This window comes from Vulpes vulpes, chromosome 11, assembly GCF_048418805.1.
Source record: "Vulpes vulpes isolate BD-2025 chromosome 11, VulVul3, whole genome shotgun sequence".
NCBI classification, from domain to species: domain Eukaryota; kingdom Metazoa; phylum Chordata; class Mammalia; order Carnivora; family Canidae; genus Vulpes; species Vulpes vulpes.
The window spans coordinates 62,441,458-62,459,862 of record NC_132790.1 but is presented as its reverse complement, the minus strand read 5'-3'; the positions used below and the strand labels follow the sequence as shown (position 1 = coordinate 62,459,862).

The 18,405-nt window shown below is 33.7% G+C and overlaps 1 protein-coding gene across 6 annotated transcripts in view; it reads right to left on the bottom strand.

Annotated features, from left to right (window-relative positions):
• NKTR (natural killer cell triggering receptor) overlaps positions 1–18,405 on the bottom strand; it is a 52,679-nt gene that overhangs the window by 15,004 nt on the left and 19,270 nt on the right. For 4 of the 6 annotated variants that reach the window (XM_072726577.1, XM_026000929.2, XM_026000926.2 and 1 more), the window contains exons 3-10: positions 17,336–17,410; positions 16,404–16,511; positions 15,813–15,857; positions 13,986–14,073; positions 5,571–5,600; positions 4,888–5,033; positions 3,483–3,705; positions 2,895–3,050 (exon numbers count right to left, since the gene is read on the bottom strand). In XM_072726577.1, the coding sequence (XP_072582678.1) occupies positions 2,895–3,050; positions 3,483–3,705; positions 4,888–5,033; positions 5,571–5,600; positions 13,986–14,073; positions 15,813–15,857; positions 16,404–16,511; positions 17,336–17,410 (871 nt within the window). Of the gene's footprint in view, positions 1–2,894; positions 3,051–3,482; positions 3,706–4,887; positions 5,034–5,570; positions 5,601–13,985; positions 14,074–14,952; positions 15,508–15,812; positions 15,858–16,403; positions 16,512–17,335; positions 17,411–18,405 lie in introns of those variants that run through there. The other 2 variants (XM_072726578.1, XM_026000927.2) reach the window with 2 other exon arrangements.

Below are 18,405 nucleotides of genomic sequence, written 5' to 3'. Positions count from 1 at the left end.
GGATTCCATTTGATTTGATACTGACTTTTCCACTTCTGCAAAAAGGCTGTTGAAACTTGGTAGAGATTGCATTGAATCCAAAGCTTGCTTTGGAGAGTACTGATATCTTAACAATTTTAAGTCTTCCAATCCATGAACATGCAACATCTTTCCATTAATTTACATCTAATATTTTGTAATTTTCATTGTACAAACCTTTCACCTCTTTATTCCTAAGTATTTCATTCTTTTAGATGTTGTTTTAAATAGAATTGCTTTCTTAATTCCCGTTTCATATTGTACATTGCTGGTTAACAAGCACTTTATAAAGGCATTAGCTCACTGAATTCTCATAACACTATGAGGTAGGTACTATTAGCATCTTCATTTTAAAGATAGAGAATTTTAAGGAGGCTACAAATCTTGCACAAAGTCAGAAAGAAATGCAACTTGACTCTTAAAGCCAATGCATAGGATTTTCTAAGGCTCTAGGAAGCAGGCTCCAGATAAACATACTAATGTTACTATAAGAGTCTTAACTACAAAGTATACATATAGTTTTTTCAGTCATTTCATGACATTACTCAGAAACTGATATTCTTTTTTTTTTTTTTTTCAGAAACTGATATTCTTAAAAGCCTGCAAATTATCCTAACGTGCAGCTAAGGTTGAGAACAAATAAACTAGAGCCAAATGTGGAACCCAAATTCTGCTAAGCAAATTACAAGGGATATGAGCTTAACTGCTGGTATATCAGTAAGGTGGCTGACAGCCCCTGCTTCTTATCCTCGCATATACTGATTTCTTTTATTTATTTATTTATTTGTTTATTTATTTATTTATTTATTTATTCATTCATTCATTCATTCATTCATTCATTCATTCATAAGAGACACACATGGAGAGAGAGAGGCAGAGACATCGGCAGAGGGAGAAGCAGGCTCCTCACAGGGAGCCTGATGTGGAACTTGATCCCAGATCCGGGATCATGTCTTTAGCCGAAGGCGACAGACGCTCAACCAGAGCCACCCAGGTGTCCTGCATATACTGATTTCTTGAAGGACACTTCATTATAGCTCCCAAACAACTGATGAAAATCTCAAAGATCCTAATAAAATAAAATAATTGTGCTATCTTTGCATGAAACTACCAGCCAATTATGATTTAAAATAATTCTGCATAAAATAACTTCCAAAGATGTTATGTGACCAAACAAAATCATCAGCACTTTTCAATCACAAATGCAATTACTCCTTTAGCAATACCAGATAACAAAGGTCAACAAAGTTTTTATGAAAAGAATCTGAGAGTAAGTATTTTAGGATTGGTAGGCCAAGAAGAAAATTAAGGTTATTATTTAGGTACTTAGATAAGAAGAAAGAAAATAAATTTTCACTAATGTTTTATCAATGAAATATGAAATATTATAAGAGTATTATTTCTTTGTAATAAAGATCTACTAACAAGAGGAACGGGGTTCTTTTTTTGGGGGGGCTGAATAACATTTCACTTAATTAGGGTTCATAGTGTTGTCTATCAAAATAGATAATGCTGTTCATCTGGTAACGCTGACCTGTAATGAGACTGTACATATTTTATCTTTAAAAATATTTTTTCATACATAGGGGTTGTGTGTCTAGTACCTGAAATAGCAGAGAGCTGTAATAGCATCACTGTGATGCATAGCGCACCAAGTAATAGTGTAAAGCAACAGAGCACCACATACAAACTCTGCTACAACTACTCAAGTCTGCTGTTGTAGCACAGAAACAGCCTTATAGTGAACAAATGTATGTGGCTGTGTTCCACTAAAACTTACTTCATGCACACTGAAAACTGAGTTTCATATAATTATCACGTCACAAACTACTACTCTCCTTTTTTTCTACAAACATTTAATCATGTTTTACCTCACAGGCTGTACAAAAATAGGCAATAGGCCAAATGTGACCCATGGACAACACCTGCCATGACAGAGAAACTGCCCTTTCAAGTTTCCTACATGCTGAAAGCCAAATAGATTTGATCAGTGAACTTGGTGTCTTGTATTTTAAGAAAGAAGGATCCCACTAAAATTTATTAACAAGCCCGAATTTTTAAAAATGAAAACATCAGCATGTTAATAAGCTTTTAATTCAAAGATACATCCCATTTTCTAACAGCTGTTTGAGATGAGACAATACTAGGCTTTAAAAATGTTTAATCAATTACATGATAACCTTATGTAGATACCTGTCTGTAAACAGGGACATGTGCATAACTTCTCAGCATTCAACAGAACTTTTCATAGCGAATTTACCAATGATACGCCACATTATGGTATTTTTGTTCAAACATTTAACAATTCTAAACTTGAAGTAACACACAAAATATATTACATACTACTTTTTGAGACTAAATCTAAAGCTACACATCTTTCCCAATGCAGAGACGTTATCACCCAGCAAAGCAAGTGAGCAAGTCACATATTTATGATACTAAATCATATCCCTAATCACCATGCAATTAATTTTATACTATTCAAATTGGAACATGTCTTATCATTCAATTGGCTCCAAACAGTTCAAAAGACCCTCTGCTCTGACAAACCAAATCTCATCTCCAATGAAAGAGAAAGAAAAAATGAGTAATGCAATCTTTCCAGAGCTCCATGAAGAACCTCTCCCTTGGCCAACTTGTCCAACCCCCTTTTACCAACTAGTAGAATGTGAATTCTTAAAAAAAAAAAAAAAAAAAAAAGAATGTGAATTCTTGAAAGATAGGGTACACGTCATTCCATTAACCTGGCATCTCCCACAGTATAGTTCAAAGTGCTTTGACTAAGGGTCATGCTCAATAAATGTGTGGAACTGCAATGAGCTGATGGAATTATCATTCACAGAAATGAAAAAGAAGAGATTAATCACCATACTTACGGTTCAGGCTCCACCGTGACAAGAGGCATATCTCTTCTCAGTAAAAATCGGTTCTCAGGAACTGGAGGAATCTCCTCTGGACGGACTACAGGCTTTTCCCTTTTAGCATTTGAATCAACTGACCTTTTTTCATTGGTATCACTCCTCTCAGAGTGACTGAGAACAAAGCATGTCACCAATTAAAATGTGCAATGTTTGCATTTCATGATCATATTAACAATAAATAACTAATAATAGCAATAAAATAGATTTGTTAACTTACAAATCTCACTCAAATGGTTTGTACAATTTTCACAAAGAGAACATATAAAGCATGAACACTTACTAAATGCCACAGTACTAAAGTTCTAGTATGAAAATTGTCAAATGATCCCAACTTTTTTAAGTTCCAAGGATTTTTTTCACCTGCAAATATATAATCTTTGATACGTCTGTGCTACTCCTAGAGCAGTCAGATTTCAGATTAAAGTCCAAAAAACGCTATCGTTTTTCAACAACAGGTAATAAAGCTAAGTTTACACAATTTGCACATACTTTCCCCATCAGGGTGTGTGTGTTTTTTAGATTCCCCTGGCATTTCACACTTACCCTTTTGGGCTCGTTATATGTTTATTCCTTGGCTCCTCTGAACTGCTTGCTTCCTTTCGTCTCTTTTTAGAATGTTTAACTTTTGGCCTCCTCTTATGTTTCCTTCTTCTGCTTCTCTCATGTTCAATTTCACTTTCTGAAGAAGATTCTGAAGAGGAAGAGGAATTGGAAGAGGATTCCGAGTCTTCTGAATGAGTTGGTTTCTTCCTTTTCTTCTCAAAAACTTTAAAGAAATATTAAGAATATGAGTACTGGATTTCAGTACCTTCCAGAATAGAAAATGTGACTACCTAGGTATCATAAAACATACTTTATAAACAGAAAACTAAAGACAAAATTTAAATAAACTTTTTTACATGTTAATAATACCATTTGCTGGTGTGATTCTAATGCAACAAAGCCCTTGCCCTCCATGAGGCCTATATTCTAGCTGGGTCAGATAAGAAAATAAGTAACTGCAAAATACGGCAAACAGTAAGTGCTAGGATAGAAACATACACACACACACACACACACAAATGGGGGGTAAAGGGAATAGGGAGAGTTGGGGTAATTTAAAATTACTTTCAGAGACCTGATGGAAGTGAGGTAAGGCGTCATGCAGATATCTGGATAGAGAATGTTGCAGACAGAGGGGACAGCTAGTACAAAGGTCCCTGTGTGCCTGGTGTGTCTGAGTAAAGGTCAACATAGCTGAGATGGTGATGAATAAGGAGGAAGAGATACACAGAGAGCAGAGTGCCTTAGAAACCAAGTAGACTTTAGCTTTGGCTGACTGAGAAGGGAGCCCTTGCAGAAGATCACTCTGGTTGTTATTAAGGACAGACTACAGAGGATCAAGAGTATAAGCAAGGAGACCAGAATTTACCAGCAGTAAATTCCTGCTGCTGAGAAAAGATTATAAAGAAGGACAGAGGTAGGGATCTCTGGGTGGCGCATTGGTTTGGCGCCTGCCTTTGGCCCAGGGTGCAATCCTGGAGACCCGGGATCGAATCCCACGTCGGGCTCCCGGTGCATGGAGCCTGCTTCTCCCTCTGCCTATGTCTCTGCCTCTCTCTCTCTCTCTGTGTGTGACTATAATAAATAAATAAAAATTAAAAAAAAAAAAAAAGAAGAAGAAGAAGGACAGAAGTAAACGGAACAGTTATGAGGCTACTGCAATCATTCAGGTAAGAGACAGCAGTGGTCTGGACAAGGCTAATAGCAGGGGGAAGTAAAAAGAAGGAAGATTTGATAAGATTTGTGGATGGCCTGGATAGAAGGTGTGATACAGAGGCATCAGGGCTATTGCTATACTACTTGTATGGTTTCTCTCACTACTAAAATCCAGAAGGTATCTTTAAGTTATAGTCTTCAACATGTTTTACTTGTATCCAAGCTCCGACCACTCTACAAAAACTCTTACCATCTTTTGTTGATTTTGTGGCAAGCACCCCACAATCAATAACTCGCACATCTGCATAAGGTCTACTTGCAGCATCTGTTTTCAGATTTTCAATCTGTTCGATTACTTCAAAACCAGAAATAACTAATCCAAAGACGACATGCACCCTGTCACAATACAAATTCAAGAAATAATTGGTTTGATGACAATTAAACCATAAGTAGTAATCATGACAACTGTTATAAATGACATGTCTATAGACCTCAATATAAAAAAAGCAAAGTGTTTGATGAATGAAGCAACTAGAAGAAAATTAGAATTTTTGAAATCTGCTTCATAAAAGGAAAAAAACACACAATTACTCAACTGGGCCTTAGTTTTCTGCCTAAAACAGTATTTCTTAACTATTTTATGGTAGAGTCTGAGAACAGTCCGATTGCACTTGATACTCAGAAACTGTTGTTACAGGGTCACTCAAGACAGCATGACTGAGAGGTCTATCCATGGGCCCAGATAAAGACCCCATTCAGTGACATGACAGCTGGGAGGTCTCAAAACTAACTAACCTGTGATCCTTAAGGAGGGGCTTGGCTGTGAGAGATTAACCCAGAATCAAGAGTACCCCCTTGAGGTTCACTCACAATCCAACCTGTATTGGACTGGCCACCCAACAACTCCCCAAGGTAATAAAATGTCACTCTTACCCATCCAGGTGTGGAGCAGGTTTTGTGGTACTGTGTAATAAACATCAACACAAAGATGGCAAAAACCAGGTGTTCAGGTGAACACAGCAGAAGGGTTTAAAGCACAGCATGTAGAGAACAAAGAGGTAAAGATAAAAAGATAGGGGAAAAGTTAAATGTGGCATATATCTAAATTTAAGAACTTTACAAACAGCAATAGTAGACACTTCACTGGTTAAAAAAGATTCTCAAGATTATAACAAATCATAAAATTGTATCTATTTCTCCAATATGAAGTCTACCCTTATACATATGTATGAAACAGCTTTGAAATATATGAAATACACATTAAAATTAAAGTTACTCTTGAATCCAAAACAATAACAAAAGCAAAAACAAACTCAAAATTTATCAAGATAAAGAGAATAAAAAGCACTATCATCTGTCCTAAGGAAAGGAAAGTGTGATCAACACTTGGCCCCCACGCTTGAATGAATTCTTCTATTTGTTATTTCTCATATTGCATCAATCTGCATCTTATAGGTGGGCAGATGGAGATAGGACTCAGGAGTCCTGTTTTCAGAACTTCCTGCCTCTCTCACCTAAGATGAAGCTCTGCCACTCACAGCAACTCTGAAAATGCAATAGGGAGCAAACCTTTCCTTTATCAATACTTCTGACAGTAAGTAAGTAATGATGGATAACATTATAGACACTTTAAATTTCTATGGCCCAGAAAATACCCAACCTGCTTCTTCTACAGTCGTCACAAACGCAGATAGTCACTCTTGGGAAGCCTATGGGGTACATCTGGTTAAGAGATTTTTAACCCAGCTGTTATTTCCCATAGCATTTTCACAAATCTTCATACTATGTGATTTGCAGTGAAAAAATTCAAAAGCAGGTAACTAGACTCAGAAGTATATACTGCAAATATTTTAGTTTATAGGAATGAGAAATAGAAGATTTTGAGAAGGACACTGGATATCAGGCCATGTAAAGCAGTCAATTGTACTAGAAGCTTCCCATATCAATTTTTATATTCATTTTAAGGCAATTCTAAGACATGTAAGTCAACCAAACACAATTTTCACCTTGACAACGTTAAAAATCATTATTCTACAAGGAATGGTGGCATTTATACTTACATTAAGAATATTCAGTTCTGTAAAAGTACTACAGAATTTGAAAAATTGTCAATTTAAGAAGTTCCAGAATTTTAAAAGCAATCTTGAGTTTTAAAACCAAAGTCTCAAATTCCCGTTAGAAGACCGAAGAAGTCAAAACTCAAGCTATTAATAATAGTAAATTAAAAAAAAAAAAAAGAAAGAAAGAAAGAAAAAGAAGAAAATCTAGCAAGCAGGTGAGGAACTAATGTTTAAATAATTAAACCAGCATCCAGAAACTACTTTGGATAAGAACTTTTGAAGATGGAAATGTGCTTCCCATATAAGTAAAACTTTACCAAAGCACGCTTATGATAGGAAGAAATTAGTACATATGCTAGACAGTGATTCCACTGCATGAAAGATGTAAGAGGTAAAATCTGTAAAGGTAAAAATGTTCTACAACTTTAAGGGATCAATTTCAAATATGTAGCAGTGAAAACAAGGAGTGATTTATTGATTAGGTATATTCCTTGATCTTTTCTCTCACAACTCTCAGATCTTTTGGGGAAAAGCCTACAGATTTTTCTAAAACACAGAGAACCCAATTCAATTTGCCACACTGGCTAATAGGAGTCCTGTAAAAACCACCTTACAGCAAACCTTTGGAACAAATGGTGAGATGAAAACACTCTAGCTAACTACAGTGAGGTAGCAATAAACTATTTGAGACTCAATTTGAGGATGGAATTGCTACCCTATGACAGATTCCAATTTTGTTTTAAATTCAAATGAAAACTGAAGACAAAAAAACTTGGTCCTTGACTGCAATCGTGAAGAAAATGAAGACAAGAACATTATTTCAGGAACAAACTTCAGCTGGCCTGCTATGCCTAAACTGGTGTGAATAATTAAGCCCATCACTTGCATCCGCAATTCAGGATGCAGAAATACAAATTTATACTTAAATTGCATTAGACTACATATTAATACTGAAAGTATCTTAACAAAGAAGCCCCTTGGGGTTCTCAGCCTACATTCCAGGAGTAGAAATAACAGTGTAAAGCAGGCATACTGGCACTAGGCTAACACCAGACATGGATAAACAGAGGACACTGCCAAATGGGCAGGGAGAAATTATATACTCGGTCCAAGCTATTCAATCCTACTCAACCGGACAAAGAGATCTCATCCCACCAGCTCTTAATTGTACTAATCTTTCAAAACTATACAGTTGTTAAAGACCCATGCAGTTGATGATATATGTTCAATAAATTCAGACCTGAAGGCCAGAGACTATCATAAATATGTAAGTTTACACATGCTCATGAAAACATACCTAAAGGAGAAAGAACCACAAAGAACACTTATAATTATAAAAGCTTTCAATACTTTCACATTTCCATTTTTTTCCTGTCACTTAGACACTAATTTTCCAGTTTTCTCCACCTCTTGAACATACCCATTATCAAAGAAGCTTTTGGCCTTATATAGAAATTAACAGTTCTGTACTGAAATGAAATCTAAACCATTATATACAATACACCCTCTTCCCCACCCTCCCCCAGAAGAGGTGTGGAAATGTGGTGGAAACAAGCCACTGAAATTAAAATATACTTCCCAGGATTAACCACGAACAATAAAACACACTTGTTTTACATGTATTGCTGCCATAAATCAAGCAGAAAGTTTTTCTTAAAATGGTTCAATGCACATAACAATAGGATTAAAGAGATAAAGGCAAAGAAAGAAAAAGAGAGCCTTAGAGTAATGAGACATTACCTTTGGAGCGCACGGTGTAACACTCTTTCTGTAAATTTTACACAAAAATGGCAAGAAATAAATTGTAATACACTTTTAAGACAAGACTGAATCTATGTTTTAATATCAATATAACTTTGAAATTAAATATTTGCAAGTTTTATGCAAAGCAAGAAAGCTTTTTTAAAATGGAGGGCTCTAAATTTTCTTTCACATAGGATATGCATGTAGAGATGAACTATGTCTAAGAAAAACACTGTGCTGAAAGTGGGCATCTGCTCAGAGCCTTAATATTTTAACACTAGAGTGTGAGTAACCAAACATTATATTTCACTTTGCAAATCCTACAAACTAGCTAAGTCAACCAACATCTTTCTCAAAAAGAGAATAATGTATCCTGAGTACATAAATGAATATAAAAAATCTGAATGCCTAGGAGCAGTTACTACCAGTAGAAAGCAAAAATTTCAATGAAAAGAATTAAGAGAATTCAAAACAAAATTTCAGGAAACTTTTCTTCTTTTAGTAATTCACTTAAAATAGTTAAAAAATCTTTCATATTTCTACATTAGAAATCTTTTTTCAGCACACACAACAGACCACTATCAAGAATAAATGAGTAGAGTTTGGACTATAGTTTCTGTTCACTGCCTTAACAACCTCTGAGTTGTTAAAGTCTTCCAAAATAATAGTAAAACAAAAAAGCAGCTTAACAAGGATTTTAAGGATCTTCTCAAAGGATAAGAAGGCAAGAGAGATGAAAGTATAAAAGTACGCTATCAAATTTTGGCTGTGATACTTGTTTTTCCTAATTTTCCCCATTGTACAAAAAAGTTTTTTCAAAAAATACAGTCTAACCAACTTTTTAAACTTTAAACACATCTATTATACTCAGACCAAAATCCCTATTATATATTATATTATATATATTTTGTATACATACAAAATTGTTTTAAAAAGTTTTGGACATATTAAATCTTGACATATTTAAAAACAAGCTTTAATTCCTTATAAAGGCACTGCTACGGAATTACTGTCAAAAAGAACATGTTTCAAATAATGTGTTTTCAATGAATGTTGTAAAAAAAAAAAGTGATTCTAGGTGTACAGTAGTATGAACTTATAAAGATAACCTATTTGTATAAACTAGCCTTGAACAGCAAGCAATTTTTTTCTTTCAACTCCTGAAACTACCACACCATCATGGAAGAGGCACCAAATTATACAGAGTAACACAGCTTGTGTAAGGGCCATGGAAACTAACCAAGCCATGTTACAGAGCTCTCCTGTGTTCCAAAAATAACCAAATAGAGAGCTTTAAAAAATTCAGCACTAATGTTAACATAATACACATCAAACACTACTAGATACATAATTCCTTCCAGGTTGTTAATACATAGGTCACATAAACACTAAGTAAGACTGGATGTTACAGAGGACACTTGATATTCAGAACCTGGTTTATAGTTAAGTTTCATCAACATTTTTCGCTGATTTGAAAAATCTTGCAATTTACACATAAAGATACTACCCCCAAAAAAGAAAGAAAAACTAGGAATTTTCCAGGTTATGAACACTTACTAGCATTTCTTTTCATACAGACTCATGAATATGTGGAGAGAAAAAGAATTTCTGCCCAAATTTACTTTTGCTACCCCAAATCCTAACCTAGCTCTATAAATCCCTTAACACCAAACCACTGTTCAACTCCCCTTGCTCTGCTCTGAAACAATCAGCACTTCTCTCCCACTCAGGTGAGCAGCCATTTGCAAGTCTGGTTAGAACATATCGGAACATCTATTTTAGTCCCATAGGTCTATTTATACCTGATAACACTTTTGTTTAAAATTTGGACTTTTCCACATTATCTTGTCTTCTTAAATTTTTTAATTATGACCACTGATGGTGGCCAACGACAGAGACTGTTCCCCAAAGCTCTGCAGGTCTTTCTATTTCATGGTTGTACAGAAGGTCGCACAGACTAAGGGAAGGGAGACAAGTGTAATCACCATGCCAATGTTTCTATGTCCAGCTGACAAAGACTGCTGCCTAATTTAGGCAAATGAGCCTGAAGCTTCTTTGTTGTATCTTTCAGACTGATGGAAATTAGGCAGTTACAACTATTTTCTTTTAGACAAGAAGATGTTTGTACACAAATCATTCCACATATCCAGAAACTTAGGATCAACCTACAAAACACTTTCTTCCTTTTATGTCCACGTTTTCATGCTAAAATGTTTATCTTTGAGAATGGGGTAGATACTTCACAAGTTGAAAAGGAAAGACAAAACTAACTCAAGATAATCAGCCAATAAAGCAAGAACCAAGGTCTCCTGATAGCTAGAATAGTGGCTCTAAAATAACCCAGGAGCATAGTTATTTAATACAAAGCTATAAACCACCTAATTAATCTTTTTAATGACTACTTCATGCAATACCTTTTTTATCTTTTTGATGAATGCACAAAAAAACAATGAAAATTAGAGCAGAATTAAGACTATTACTAACAGCCAAAGGAAAAGAAAAATGTTTCCCTGTCTTTTTACCTTAGCATTACTTCTGCAAGGAAAAGGCTGGACTAGATGATCTTGAAATCCTTTTCCACTAAGACTTTATAATTCTATAGCTTTTATTATGGTTTCTTCCTAGTCCTAGTGTTTGGCTTCAACAAATAAATAATAAAAAGAACAAAATGACTAAATACTGAGTTAACCTAGTTACTCCTTCGGTTCCAGGTCTTTGAATTCCTTCAAAAATACCTTAACATGAACCATTATTTCCTCAGTGATTCATGGGGACAGTACCATCTATCACTTCTTCCATGTTTTTTGAGCAGTACTATTTCAGAAGAATCAGTTTTCTTCTATTTAGGTAGGACCCCCAAACCAAAATCATTATGACTAATACAGTAGTAGATATAAGCAGTTACTGCAAAAATCACAAATAGCTTTATAGAAGAAAATCTGATTATCATATACATAATTTTTCCAAAGAAAGCAATATACGCATAATTATGTTTAATAGAAATGATGTATGCCTTATGAAGGGGAGGTTTTAAATGTGTCAGTAATGAAGACAATAGTTACTGCACAAAGCACAAGAATCTTTGAGAAATATTTTGCAAATACACTAATAACACCAAATTCACTCCTTAGGAATTACAAAGTAGTAGATTTAGAATATAAACTACAAACACAATTTTGCAAGGAAGTATTACAAGTCCTTATTAAGCCTATAAAACTGGAACTATAAAGGCAGTTCTTGGCACACTACCCTTTCCTGTTTGGAATGCAGAAGAGCTGTTTGAGGTGCTCAAGGAAGAGCTGTGGTGAGAGGGAAAAAGCACTGCAGCCACCCTCGGGAAGCCAACAGATGGCTCTGCCACCACCAACTCTTGCGGCCCCGGCTTTTAGAGTGTTTATCTGTGATCATAGATACAACCTGAAGATAGTACATTTTACTTCTTCACTACTTCCAACTCCAAAAGGATGTGGGCTTGCAAGACAGAGATTTTCAAAGACTTTTCTTTTTATGGGCCATCATCTCCATTTTCCCTTTCTATAAAAGCAAGGAAGTGTTTTGTTTAGAAAGGTGGATTTTAAGTTTTATTTCGTAGGGAACTGGTACTTTCAGCCAGCATAAAAAAGCACATGCCACAAAAATTTCTTAAAAAAATAATAATAATGATTTTTTTTATGTACAAAAAACACTAAATTACTTCCAAGATTGCTTTTAACTGCAAACTCATTTCCAGAAGTAAATTTCAAACTAAAAGTAGAACATTTTCTCTCAAGTTCACAGTGATTTTAGTGCCATCTACAGTTAATTATAAAAAGAAGCTTAAAAATTTTAATCTGAATTCACAGTGTTAAAATTTTCATTCGGCATTCCTTGTCAAAAATAACAGTGCAATATAAAATTAACTATGTAGAAACAGCAATGGCCTTAATTTTGTTTGCTACTAAGCATTCCTACAAAAGACAATCAAGTACTAAATAATACAGAAACAAAATTTTTTGAAGGGAGAACCTCATATACTAGATATTAATGTATGTACCTGCACCAGTTTTTACTTGTAACATTTAATTAAACAAGCTAATTGGTATGTAACAATGGGAAGAAGTGGCTGCTGCCTGATAAATTTTAATGTACTAATATAAAAAAGGAAATCTAAAAGAAACTTTAGAGCCCTCAGATAGTAGCTTCTTGACCAATGAATTTCATTAGTTTATATGTTCACAGTTCAGATAAGCTTAAAAATGGAAATGGGAAACCTCTATCAAAGAGTATATAATTTTATATTAAATTACTATAAAAGATGTTTTTCAAAATATTTCCCACTAATTTTTTTGGCCCTTAAGAAGGTAAAGGAAAGAAAAATACTCTAGTAGAGAAGTATTAATAACCACTGCTCTATGGGATCAAAATATGATCGAGGAACAAATGTTTTCGGTCTTCCTTTATTTCTGCACAGCTCCAAGCACTGTCATCTTCCATCAGCTTTCCATTTTTAGGACATTCTTAGGAACAGAATGCCCCTTATCTGAACTTTATAAGATCATGTTGGAAATCTATTCTGCAGACAAATTTAAATTGTGAGATTTACTTTACATGAATAATTTACTCCTTTAAAGACAGGGAAGCGCCATTCATACTTGTCCATTCAGAAAGATGACAAAAATTTTTTCTGGCAAACTATGAGTAAAATATTTCTCCAACATATACAGCACATCTATAGAGATTTACCTCCAATCAAAAGGATTAAACTTCATGCTAGCCAATTATATTTACTATTTTATATCCTGGGATTATAATAAAAATAGGTTTTAGAGTTGCTTTAGATAAGAATGTAACTAAAAGTATGCCAAAAGTCTTTCAGATGAGAAATAAGGTTGTGGTTGTGCATGTACATACATGAAAAGGTGTTTGGTTTTTGTTTTGTTTAAAAAAAAAAAAAAATAGCAAATTTAGCATTCTGAAGCTTCCTGAGTACTAATCTCATAAATTTTGGTGGAAATGACAGCAATATTGGGTTAATTCAGTTATGCATAGAAGTCTCAAAGATTAAGGTTTTTTTACAATGCTGATGCAACAGCAATATCACTCATCTCTGTACAGTATCAGAAAATAATGCTATCTCTCTCAAATAAGATAAGAGCAACAGTAAGAGAAAAAGCAACCAAACAATGGTTTCTCCAGGCCAAGGGCACATCCAGTCCTAGTCCATTTTTAAATGCTGATCAAAAGTTTATGTTCCAATCTAGTTTTGGTAAACTGAGCCCCAAAATTTTAAGTCAAAGCCAAATTCTTTTTCTAAGATGACAACATATTTTTAAAATAATGTACATCTTCAAGTTACATCTTTTAAGTACCATCTTCAAATAGAAGATACATGCTGAATGCTGAGGCAGTTGTTAGAGCTTACCAAGTTTCTGTAACGTTAGAGATTAATAACAAAATCCAATTTGACAGTATTCTCGCATTTAAACTTGGTTTAACTATACCATCTTTCTCATGAACAGCGCTTCTCTGTTTAAGAAAAGCTCATCTCTGAATTATGCCTACTCACATGAAAAACTGGGAACCATTGGTATGTTTCCCTCGATTTGCCATTGACAAAAGGAACGCTCTGTCATGTTTGAGAATAAAGTTTTCATCTGTTTGAAGAAAACACAAATTCGTCAGTCTCCAATTATAAGCCACTTTTAAAGTGTAATGTCACAGTAATAAATAGAAAGTAAAGGATGAAATTCCTCTTCTGGTCAGTACAGATACTTGTCTGAATATTTAGAAAAAAAAAAATTTTAACTAATCAAGTAACAAAAGCGTAAAAAGATCAAAAATACTACTTAAAGCCTTGAGGAAAGAACATGTATTTAATGCTTTATACAAACAGCCTTAGAACAGTCACTTTTAGTAGTAACATACTTTGGCTAAATGATATGTAAACTATAAACTTTCAGGGAAAACCAGTAAAAAAATCTTTAAAAATCTCTACAGTAAAGTTCATTTCCTTCAACTCTCCAATTATCCTGCTTAACGTACTATAAATGGAAGAAGTTTAATAATCTTCTCTGCTTAATTTCTATATGATAAACTTATTATTTAATTGTATTGAAGCTAGACTATGAGAGCAAAACACAAAAAGTTACATAAATTAAGTTGTAAGGATGTACCTAAATTAAATCAAGTATATAGACTCGTAATGAATAGGATCAAAAATTATCTAATGAAGAAAGTCCTATAAAAACAAAAACATAAAGGGCAAAATAGAATTCTAAGATACACAAGTATCTGCCACAGTGAACCACATTAAAGTGGCCTACATTAGTTTCAAATTGCTACAAGCTGATAGAACCAGCTAATGAATTGCTTCATACTGGTTCAAAGGAAAAACTGTTATAAAGATCACTCAGAGATGATTTTAATTCCAGCAGAAATACCTTCAAAACTAATTTAAATTTCCTTATAACATTCATACAAACAATCTTTCTTTAGAACAAACAGAAACATAGAAAACTTTAAAAAATGATTACCTTGGGAACAGGCTTCTGAAAAAGAGTAGTAATCCATTTTCCCCCAAAAGAAATATAAAAGACTATTATAACACTGAAGCTATCATGGCATTAAAATCTAGTAAGATTGGATCCCATTAAAATCTCTGCAACTGACTTTTCTAAGGCTTTTTGGGGCAAGTGCAATAGTTAGACTTATGCAAATACTACTACTGTTGGAATAAAACACAATCATATAGTTCTAGTATATAAAAGAAAACATACAAACCTTTGAGAAAGTAGGAAATACCAACTTTTATTCAAAGCAATTGCTTGGTTTAGGGGGAAAAAAACACAACTAGATTTTTTTCCCTGATGTAGAACTAATAACCCATTGGGAAAAGAAAAAAGATACAGATGCATGTATGAAATAATATACAGAATTTTCCAAGTCTTCAAGCAATTATGAGAAATCCAGCCACAACCTAACCCAGGCTGTCCATAAATTTATTAGGAAGGGTGCAAGGGAACAGAATTGGAGTTTGTGTTACTGAGCTTCGTTCTCTTACCTTTTCATTTTGCAAAAGACCACATTCTCTATAAACAAAAGAATATGTTGACAGTTTTAGGCAGGAAGATAGGAGTTTTCATGTATATAGTTGCCTAACCTCCATGCTGAAAGTCATGTTTAACCATAAAGTTAGCCTTAATTAATCTTGTCAATTAAGTTACATATTATAATATAATTTATCCCCAAGTTCATGCAAATAAAGTATTTTCATGCAGCATTAGTTTCATGCAAAAAGTGAACTATAAGTAAACCTCTCCTCATTAAAAGTACATGATCAAATTTGCTTTAATATCAGAACTGAAACAAAAGACCATAAAATATTAAGCCTTACCTTTAAAATATCCACCATAAATTGATTCTCCGCCTTTTCCATTACCTGCAAATAATGAGCTACATTAATTATGATGAAAATTAAAAATATATTAATACTTATTATAATTTTTTATGCTTTCAATTTGCTAAAGAAGCTAACACCTTGTATTGCAATAATAAAAATTCTACAAATGCTCAATAACTTTACCTTGAAAATAGAAGTTCAAAAAAAGTCCAATCCTATTATAATATATACTACTAAGAATTATCTCTATAACACATTGATTTCAAAAAGTAATCACACTAACAAAATTCAGGAAGAATAAAAATAATCCAAAAGTACCTGGCATTCATTTTAAGAGAACTGACCAAGTATTTCTAATATTATTAAAAGTACATAAAAACAAAACAACAAAAGGTCCAAAAATCAAAGTAAAATGGCTTAGTATTTTGCTTTTCACACATTCTTTCACAACATTCATTCATCCAACATCTATCCATTGACCACTTAATATTTATACAATATGTGACACAATATTCATAATTAATAGAATGATATACTTAAGAAACTGATTGATGGAGTTACTCAAAGCATAACTTTTAGCTCTACCTTCGCTGAAGTCCCCACCCTGAATCATAAAGTTTTTAACCACACGATGGAATGTAGAACCTTTGTAACATAACTTCTTTCCAGTTGTTTTCCCAAGGCCTTTCTCTCCTGGAAAAAAAAAAAAAGAAAGAAAGAAATGAAATTTAGCTACAAATATCTTTCTGTGGAAAAAAGCATCCAATTAGTCCTTCGTGAAATCCCTGTTTTCTAGCACTGTACAAGATACAAAACATAGGGCAACGAGGTAACATACACAGAAACTAAAAAACATATCAAGCAACATATAAATGTTAAATTGTGTGGCACAGACTCTATCATGCCACAGGAGAAAAAAGGACCAGAAATGGTTATCACTCCGGTAAAAGAGGGCAATCAAGGAGTTGGTGGTGCAAAGATCATATATGTATGTAAGTGAATCAAAGCATGGATTTAAAAAAAGCTTGTTATTTTGAAATAACATCACAGATGTTCTTCCTATTTTTTTCTACTTTTAAAAAATACAAATCCCATTACAGATAACAAAGAACAACTGCATCATATTTTACCTATCTTCTAATCCTAAATTTCTTGTGAATCTAGAAAACTAAATTTGTTCAAAACACTGAAATTTAGAATTTATGAACTACAATGTTTAGAGATGACTTTATTACACACAGTAGTACTTTCTTATTTACTTTTGAGACCATTTCTTTTGTTCTCCCTATCCTTTTAAGAAATGCTTCCCTGATTTCCTATCAATGAAAATAGTATTTTTTCACAGGCTAAACTCATTTTCCAGTCAATCACTTTTTACTGAATATTTTCAGTAGAAAATATAGAATATTCAGAAATATTCAGAATATCAGAAATATTCAGTATTTAACTATTCTGTTAAGCAAGATAAAACCATAAGCCATAACTTCTCATTGGAAATAATTTAATAGTTCATTTACCTGAGCATAGGCAAAGGAAGTTTTTGCATGTTTTTGGACATATGTCTGAGAAGAGCTGAAACATAATGCGACCAACTGAAATAAAACACATTAGAAAAAAAAGGTAAGCAAGATGATTAAATATGCCACATTTTACATGGGAGAAATAAAATAAGTAGAATTAACAAATTGAAAGGTCCAATTTTGTAATTTATTTCAATTTTTCAAAAGACTTAACAGGAAAAAATTTAACTAATACCAACCGACAAGAATACCACTCTATTTGTCAGTGTTAGAATTCAGAGGCAGCCTAAGTGGTTTCAGCTCCAAAACTGTAGGACTTTAAGTGTCTTGTAAAGGGGCTTTGCATTATTATATCCCTTTTAGTACAGTCCCCTACCTGAATACTATTAATCTGCTTTAGAATGTTCTCAATAATAGTTGTCCAATCTATTATTAAGCCCCTCCAGTGATAAGAGCACATCAGACCATAAGACAGTCATTCTGGCCTGTACTATTAGAAGAAAGTCTGGTCTTCTATATCTAGCTTTCTGTTTTCTACCTCTATGCAAAAACTATTTAGAGCCAACCTCCTGAATTGTCACCTCCAACTAAAACACATTCTATTCCCTGAGAGAGCATAGAGAATAGGTAATGGTTCCTAAAAATGCCAAAACCACACAAAACAGACAAAAACATACAATACACAGAAGATGCTAAGGAGTAAGCCTACACATGTGATCGAACTACGCTACAAAAAAGTGCCTCACCAACTTTTTGGTCTCAAGACTCCTTCCAACTCTTAAAAATTATTGAGCTTTTACAATGTAGGTTAAATCTATTGCTATGTACTATGTTATAAATTAAAACTCAAAAAATTTTAAAAACACAAGAATATAAAAAGCACACATTCCAGAACTTTCAGAGTGGCAACATCATTACATATTGTGTAATCTCTGGAAAACTTGACTTGTGAATAGGAGCGCAACAAGCAAATTGTATTATCACAAAAGTAGTTTTGACTCTGCAGACCTCATGAAAGGCTCTCAATAAAGTAAAAAATAATATTTTGATTTACAATCACTTCCCTG